The sequence below is a fragment of the Larimichthys crocea genome, chromosome XIII, assembly GCF_000972845.2.
Source record: "Larimichthys crocea isolate SSNF chromosome XIII, L_crocea_2.0, whole genome shotgun sequence".
NCBI lineage: Eukaryota > Metazoa > Chordata > Actinopteri > Sciaenidae > Larimichthys > Larimichthys crocea.
The window spans coordinates 20,236,935-20,245,550 of NC_040023.1; the positions used below are offsets into that span (position 1 = coordinate 20,236,935).

Consider the following 8,616-nt stretch of genomic DNA (forward strand, 5'->3'; position numbering starts at 1 on the left):
AACAAATGGATTAAATGACTATTAGTTTCTGCTCAGTTCAAAATGTTGACTTGCCATGAGTATTTTATTTTAATCATGCCTAACTCTTTCATTTTCTTGATAAAAAAAATTGTCTCCCATTGAGAAGTTCTTTCATGGAAATTCATTTAGAAATCAACAGCTGATTATAAACTCAACACAACGAGAATAACTCAAAACTTTGTCTCTTTTTTCCCCTATATTAATAGGTTTGGCAATTAAGCATTGTAGGAAATGATTAACTATTGAATTGAAATAATTATTAACTATGGAAGCAACATAAAGATATAAATAATGCGTCAAAGTCCTCTACATGTTAAAAATAATCAGTTTTATTGACCTAACATTGGTCTGTATAACAATATTTGGGGGCTTTTCCGGCACCCGGAACAAACTATGTGTGCCAGCCTGGATGAGCCAGGATTGGTGAGGAGTCAGCATCAGCATCTCTCCGCTGGATGCAGAAAACCGGAAGGATGCTGTGACACGGAGGAAGCGTGTGGATTTTATTGTGTTCCGCACAGTTCCGTCCTCAAACCACACTACCACCGATCATTTTGTGGTTGTTGATCTTTTCTCTTTTCGATATCTGCCATGTTCCCATCGTGTTGTTCTAAACCAGCGGACAGCGGCGCTAAGAGGAGCTCCATCGCAAAGCTGCTGCTCGGGGTCTTTGTGGTTTACACGCTGCACACCGTGTGGCTGCTGTACGGCTTTCTCAACACCAAACCCTGCGATGGAGGCAGAGGAGAGCACTGCATCGCCTCTTACCTGACAGCAAGACCCAGACTACAGGTTAGCACAGGCCCGCGCTTCTTCTCCCTCTTACTCCTCTGAGCAAACAGACAAATCAGGCAAACCATAACTCATTTCTGTGAGATCCTGCACAGGCCTTATTATTATTATGGATAAATGTGGATTAGCCAGGAAAGCCTTCTGCACAGCATAAAACTCTTTGCAAATCATGTGTGCATGGCAGTTAGGTCTGGAAATAATACATTTGGTTTAACCGTGAAGATATGTGTTTGCACACATTAATACTTGGCAGGTAGTAAGTTCAGCCTCAGTAAGTGGATCAAAATAAACGCAATGTACATATTTTTTGGATTATAGTCTGGTTTTTCTGTTACTTTTTAATTCTTTAGTCTGATTTCTGCTCATTCTTGAACTCAAAACAGAATTTCAGTCTCTTTACTTTGTCTCTTTTGTTTCAATCAGATGAGCGTCTTCACCTGCCTCGTGCCCGACAACAGCCAACTCAACCTTGCTGTAAAAATAGACCCGTTTGACCCGCATTCAACATTTGAGAGGTGGGTTTGACATGTCGGTACATGTGTTAGGCAAGCTTCTCAGGAAGCATGTACATCAGTGAGCATTGGTGAGCATCTTTCTGTCTCTCCATAGACAGGTGAATGTCTCTCTGCCAGAGGAGACTCGGACTAATGGCACTCTGTATGCAGTCGTCTATGTTCACAAAGCTGGTGTTTCACCTCTGGAAGACAGCAGAGAAGTCCACTACGCAGCTCAGCTCACCACCTACATCACTCCCACTCACACCGAGGGGCCGAGAGACATGCAGAAGGTAAAATGTAATTCAATATCTGTCATAGTCCGATCATATTTCAGAAACTGTGTCACCTTTACAGTAGATTTTGACAAGTTATTTTTGTGGCTCCATCAGAGGCAGAGTCCCAGATCAGAGAATCCTGTATCCCACTGGAGACCTCACCTGTCAATCACTATGATGTCAGAGGACTTCACCTTCAACAAGGCGGGACTTCCCAGTGATGTGCGGCGCTACATGAGAGTGTAAGTCAGAGGAAGCTTTGGAGGTCAAAGCCTGGTGATCATCAGAGTGCTGCTGCACACTGCAGTGCTTCAGTGAAACATATGCTCACATTTTATTCTGCTTGTGGAAATAGAACATGTAACTGGAACTCCTTAAGTGATATAAAAATGATCTACAGTCCACAGTCTGTGCAGTAGGAAGCTGAGGAAAGCTTTCAGCCAGGGTTCATCTTAATGGATCTATACTATCTCTATAACCTAAATATATCATATCATGTGTTGTGGTCTCTTGTCACAAGTCGTATATGTCCATGAGTTATAAAGAAGCAGCCAGATGAACTTTTCCTTCTCAGATAAATGTGTTTATTTGAATAAAATCAGGAGGTAAAATTACAAGAACAAGAAGAAGCAAAGATAAGAACAGAAAAAAAAGATTCAGTGTTTAAGAGGGAGTACATTGTCAGAAAATATACTGCAGCATTACCGGCATGCGCGCTAGACCTATGAGTGGACGGTTGTTCATCAATAGTATTTGTTCTCTGTGTGTTTAAATTGAACTTTCTGCCTTACTAGCTCTCAGGATGGCCGACAGATGATCTATCTCCCTCTGCTGCTGGTTAATGAACTCAACTTCAGAGTCAGAGACCTCATGGTAGGACAATTTACCACACCTAGTGAAACTATCGTTCATGACCCAGTATTTATTTGACAGTGCCCTTACATCTATGTATCCATAAATTCACAGGAGATCAGCAGCAGCACTGTTCAGCTCCCTCTGACTGTGTCCTACGAGGGAATCTCTTTGAGGGGGTTCAGGTTCTGGGTGCATCTACAGGACGTGGTTTATTCCCTTCGACAGTTTGGTGAGGTTATAAGATAACTGGTATGTAATGATCTAGAGAGTTATGATTTTACAAGGTAGGATTTGTGTCTATTTAATAGATCTAAAGATAAATTATAGGTTGGACAAAATCTAACAAAAGTGAAAATAGAATATCCCAGAACATAATTCAGACTTTTGCTTTTCATACCACATGGTCACACTGTAAAGCAATAATATTACTAACTAATAATTGCAGTAAATTCACTGCTCATTTTACAGTAATATAGATGAAAATTACAGTAATATACTGTGTTTCTACAGTAACAAGACAAAATATTACTGTAAAACATACAGTGTTTCAATGTAAAATTACAATATGATATTGTAATAAGCATTGGTAGTAGTTCACAACAACTTGCAGTAACTTAACAGCAATGTACTGTAAAACTACATTATTTATTGACTAAATAAAGTATGTTGATGTATACTAATCACAGTAATTACTTGTAATTTTCACTATATTATTACTGCAACTCAGTAGCCAGTAAATACTTGTAAATGTGTTGTAATTTTTGTACTGTGTACTACATTGAAATACTGTAAAAATCTTTTGGTATATAATAATACAGGAAAACCAAACTAAGTCTTTTTGATACAGCATTTTTGTGTTTATTTAGGCTTCACAGAGGAGAACGTAGATGAGATAAAAGAAACTCTGGTGGGCTCCAACCTCTACCTGTTAGTGTTGACTGCGCTCGTCACAGCTCTACAGGTAAGGTTAAACACCATGAAAAGGAATCCACTATCATTTTCATATGTGTAGAATAGTGTGTCATGAGGGCATGTGGCATATAAAAAATGTGTAGTATGTTTTTTCACTGCACGCGTGGTTTTCTACAGCTCATCTGTGAATTCTTGGCTGTTAAAAATGACATCAGCTCATGGAGAAAAAAGAAGAGCATGGCGGGAATGTCCAGGAAGTCTGGTGAGACAGTCATGAGAGTTATACAAGCTTGACTTTTTAAACTAGTTTGCATGACTAAAGGCTTTGGTCTTTCCACTCTCTGTTTGTAGTTCTGTGGCGTAGCCTCAGTACTTTGCTGATTTTCCTTCATCTGCTAGAGGAGACCAGTCTACTAGTGCTGCTTCCTGTTGGACTGGGAGCATGTGTGGAGGTATTTAGCGTAACAGAAAGTGTCGAATAAAGATAAAAACAGACAAACTGAAACACAAAACTTATCTGTCATCACTGCAGGTGTGGAAGGTATTTAAAGTGTTTAACATCCAGTGGACTAGCTCCAGACTCCATGTAAGTATGGTGCCATTTATCCATCCGCTCGCAGTAGTTTTGATGTGTAGTGATGTCATGTCTTAATCTTACTGTAGGTAAAAAAGCTGGATGAAGAGGAAAGAAAGACTGTGGAGTATGATACACAGGTATGTTTCTATCTGTTTCTATTTTTTTCTGATCTGCTCTGATTTTATTTCATTTATTATATTTTGTCTGTGATTGTCTCTCCAGGCGTCCAGATACTTGTCCTACTTGGTCTATCCTCTGTGTATCAGTGGAGCTTTTTTCTCACTGGCCTACTTACGTCAAAAGAAGTGAGCTTATCATGGTGTTTCAAATATTTTAAATGTCATCATGGCACTGTGCCCTCATTTGTACAGTCAGACAGTATCGAAGTGTTTAAAGCAGTTAGATTAAAATCAGACCTGAATGTTTCTTGAATCAAAGCTTATAGTTTTAAACTATGTTGCAATATAATATTTATTTCATACACAGAATTACACTTACATTAAGGCTAGAGCATGTATGATTGTTATATTATCAATAAACTGTATTTGATGTTTTTGACAGTTACTATTCCTGGTTGATCAACAGCCTGGTGACTGGTGAGTCAATTCATATCTGTAGCAGTGAGACAAACATCTGCATGATCCATTTTTCATTCATTCATTGAATTCTTGACAGAGTTCCTCATTACATTAAGATGATTCTTTTTACTTTTGTATTTTATTAGTGTGCTGTATTGACACTTTAACTGTGCTCCTCTCAGGAGTGTATGCCTTTGGTTTCCTGTCTATGGCTCCTCAGCTCTTCATTAACCACAAGGTCTGTCCTGCAACTATTGCAAATAATATAATAGTGTAATAAGTTACCGTACAAACTGTCCTCTGCTGACTCTGACTCATCCTTTTTGTGTTTTTCCACCCTCGTCTCTGGATCAGTTGAAGTCTGTGAGCCACCTGCAGGGGACAGTGTTGATGTACAGAGTAAGTGTGAATGTGTTTCTCTGGTTTATCTTATTAAATCTTAAACCTTTTCTGGGAACTTTGTATCAAAACGCCTCCTTTATTACAGTAAATTCAGTGGTTTGTTGTTGTGAGATAGTCATTTTAATTAAACTCTAACCAAGATCTGACTCTCATTATTTTTCTGTCCCTCCTCAATCCTTTCCTCTCTCCACCAGGGAGTCAATACTCTGATCTCAGATCTGTGCTCCTGTGCCTCCCTTTTCTCCTCTTCTCTATCCTTCTCCTCCTCTCATCAACTTTCCTGCTTCAGAGATGAGCTGCTCTTCTTCCTCTACCTTTACCAGCGAAGGTAGGACACAAAACATACCCTTTTACACAGAGCATGTAAGACATACACACAGTGAATCTGGGTAGCAGACTTTTTTCTCACTACAGTTTGTATAATTTTTTTTATTTTTCCATGTTCAAATATATTGTGTGTAAAGACACATAGGATGCTTAACAACTTTTAGCCCTTGGTCATCGTTACATCCACATAACAAAGCTGAAACAACAATACAATCCTGCTTTCATCTTGTGTCTCTACCAGGCGTTACGCCCCCAAGGCCAGAAGGCGAGAGTCTGGGACCCTCAGCAAGAAACTAAAGACTCAATGAGGAGAAGACAAATTCGTCTTGTTCTTTTTTGTTTTCAGAAATGAATGCACAAACACACAAAAACTCATCTTTGAAACAACACTGAAGATGTGAAATGGAGACTCAGGCAGGACACTCGGCCATGTGTGCCACAGCAGCATCAAACTGATCCAAGTTGAGCTGTTCTGCTTCTGACTCTTCACCGCTGTACACTCATGGTGCTGCTGCGTTTTGCTTGGCATCAGTGAAGCTTCCCCTTTACTGCTACAGTGATTGAACTCCTTCATTTACAGACACTCTGCTTCACCTTTCAAGAAGAATATCAACTACATTGTATTATTAGTCATAATGTACATTCACTTGATTTTGCTCTTTAATCGCACAAAAGGGAGTTATGTATACAGACCTGGACCATTAGCTTGAACTATTAAAATGTACTTCAAGAATTTTTTAAATATTTGATTTAAACACATGCAGTATATCTATACTGTGTGCTCGCTCCAGTATTTTACTGAAGCAGGGACCGCCCCTAATAAAGGCATAAAATGCCTGATAACATAATTTAGAAAGAAGGAAAAAAAAGCATTTTACTGAAGCTATTTAAAGTTTTATGCTCATATAAACAGCAATATTCAAACCTAACAATGACAATGTAATTTTTCCTCACTAGAAAAAGTAAAATTATATTCTGTGCTTTGAACATTGCATGGCCACAAGTGTGTAAGGATAGACAGGAGAGTCCTGCAGGGTTCAAGGTAAGCAACATGGCCTCAACATAACGCACTTTTTACTCTTCATCCAGTGTGATCTACCTGATGGGTAGATTTGATGTTAGTCTTGTACGTCTAAAATATCATTAGTGTTTTGTCATCTTCAATGTTCCTCCCTTTACGTATTACATTTCTCTCCACTGTCTATGTACTGTACAGTTTGTTTAAAAAGAGAGACTGCACTACTGCCAGCAAGTTGACCACTTACTACAGATATACTGATGGCATGTATAAAATCCCTGCACTGCATTTTGACCTCCAACATACAGTATAGCTGTTTAATTGAATTAATATGAATGTGTTCCATTTCACTCAGTGTACAAACGGATCAACATGTATCAGTGGAAGTCATAAACTCAGTATTGTAAATTAACTGTCCACATTTTTAATCAAGCTGTTGATTGTTTTACACTCTGCTTCTTTGCTGACTGAACTGCTTGAGCTCGAGAATAACTAAAAAAAATGTTTTATTTTTCAATTTCATTATTTTGGGAATGCAACTTGCTTTTGAATTTTTTAAAAATATGAAATAAAGGTTTATGCAAACTGTGTGTATGGCCTCACGTGTACTTGTGTGTGTATCAGCACATGCAATCAAGAGACGACACAAACAGCCCAAGACAAAGACTGGTCACTGTGGCAACTGCTTGATTGGTTTCTGTTATGACGTTTCATACTTTGCTTGCATGCATTGTTTGTGTGTGTATATGTGTGTGTGTGTGTGTGTGTGTGTGTGTGTTCTGATTGTCTTACCGCTTAAAAATCTTAATGAGGGAATAGATATCCTCACTGTGTCCCATTAGGGTGCATGTTTAGTGTCAGCAAATAACTCTTAATTGAAAGAAAATCCTTTAAAAAAAAGTAGAAGTGTGCCACAGTAGGTGTGTGCTGGGTGTGTGTGTTGGGTGTGTACTGGTGCATTCCTCTGTTAACACTGGACAGATGTGATATGACAGATAAAAGGATGAGTTCAAGTATTCCTCCAGTGACAAAAATGACATGAATGCTGTTTTGTTTTGGGGTCTTTTTGAAGCATTGTTGTATAGCGGCAGCTGAAGAGTGACAGCAAAGTGGGGAGAGAGAGAGAAAGACATGCAGCAAATGTCCACAGGTTGGATTTGAACCTTGGACTACTGTGGCCAAGACTGAGCAAACCAGCGCCCCATTTCAACATCTTTTAAATTTATGGGCAGGCTAGTGAGCACACAGTTGTTTATTTACACAAAGCATTAGATTTCATAATGAAGTCCAATGTTCACTCTCATTTTAGCTCAGTTTTTAGTCTCCACCAACAACTATAGAAAATATCTAGCTCATTAAGTTGCTAAATTTTCCACTATATTCACCAGCTTGCTGCTTACCTGCCTGATTTTCTGGTTTCTGTTCTAGAAAAAAAAAAACCTCAATGCTAACAGTTTAAAAATATAACCCTGGAACAGAGCCGTCCTCAGCGGTCACAGTCTGGCTCACTTCATTTGATTAGATAAGGGCTGTGTTTTAAAAACACAAGGCTGTATAGCTTTTGAATAGTTTTCATAGTAGGCTTTTGTGACCTTTTCACCATTTCCCTTAAGCCCTAGATGTTTCGCAGGATAAAAGTTACTGTACTACAAAAGTCGTGCAGGCCACAGGTCAAGCCTCACTTAGTCAAGTGGAGGCAGCTAGTGCAGACATGTCTGTATGTTTACATAGAGGCGGTTGTTAAGTACACATGGGAGTTCTCGCTCAACTAAAGAAATGACACTCAGGTGGAGCTGAGCATACTTAAAGTCCCGATGACATAATCCTGGTTTCCGCATGCTGCAGAGACACAGACTGTTTCAGTTCCACATTGTGTCTGTGACTGACAGTAGATAAATAAAAGATGAGTATCAGTGAAACCACAGCAAGATGGAGGAATGTCCTGCCACATAGCAAGACGGCATTTATGAAATGCCTTCAACGCCACTGGCATGATGGTGGATACTGATGTAGGCGGAGCTCCTGTGATCAAGTGCTTCTGTAGGAATAATAATAAAAAACACACACACACACACACACAGCAGGGCACACCAGGTTTGACAGCAGTCGGCGCAGGTTCAGGTGGTGAACAGACACCTGCTGAGAAGATGCTGCTCAGACTCGCGATCCTCTGCCTTCTGGTCTCTCCAGGTATGTAAAGTTATCCTCAGATTCTTCAAACTGCAGGTCAGAGTGTCAGGACCAAACTCACCTGTGGCGTTCAGGGTAAGGGTCAGGACACGAGGGGCTTAGGTCAGAGGCAGTGGCTTTAAAAAAAAAAAAATGAAAAAATGAAAAAAAAAAAAAAGGATGGGGGGGGGGT

General features: G+C 39.5%; 2 protein-coding genes across 2 annotated transcripts in view; both read left to right on the forward strand.

Annotated features, from left to right (window-relative positions):
* Positions 1 to 442: 442 nt before the first annotated feature.
* LOC104938564 (cleft lip and palate transmembrane protein 1-like protein) lies at positions 443 to 5,575 on the forward strand. Its single transcript, XM_019275886.2, has 17 exons — positions 443 to 813; positions 1,237 to 1,328; positions 1,423 to 1,600; positions 1,700 to 1,827; positions 2,380 to 2,458; positions 2,552 to 2,669; positions 3,307 to 3,401; positions 3,530 to 3,614; positions 3,704 to 3,804; positions 3,885 to 3,938; positions 4,016 to 4,066; positions 4,152 to 4,234; positions 4,491 to 4,525; positions 4,690 to 4,745; positions 4,862 to 4,906; positions 5,104 to 5,237; positions 5,478 to 5,575. The coding sequence occupies exons 1-17, from the start codon at positions 613 to 615 to the stop codon at positions 5,542 to 5,544; spliced, it is 1,602 nt and encodes a 533-aa protein (XP_019131431.2). The 5' UTR covers positions 443 to 612; the 3' UTR covers positions 5,545 to 5,575.
* Positions 5,576 to 8,058: 2,483 nt separating this feature from the next.
* LOC104938556 (urokinase plasminogen activator surface receptor) overlaps positions 8,059 to 8,616 on the forward strand; it is a 2,529-nt gene continuing 1,971 nt past the window's right edge. The window contains exon 1 of the mRNA XM_019275888.2: positions 8,059 to 8,444. Within this exon, the coding sequence (XP_019131433.2) occupies positions 8,246 to 8,444 (199 nt within the window). The 5' untranslated portion in view covers positions 8,059 to 8,245. The remainder of the gene's footprint in view (positions 8,445 to 8,616) is intronic.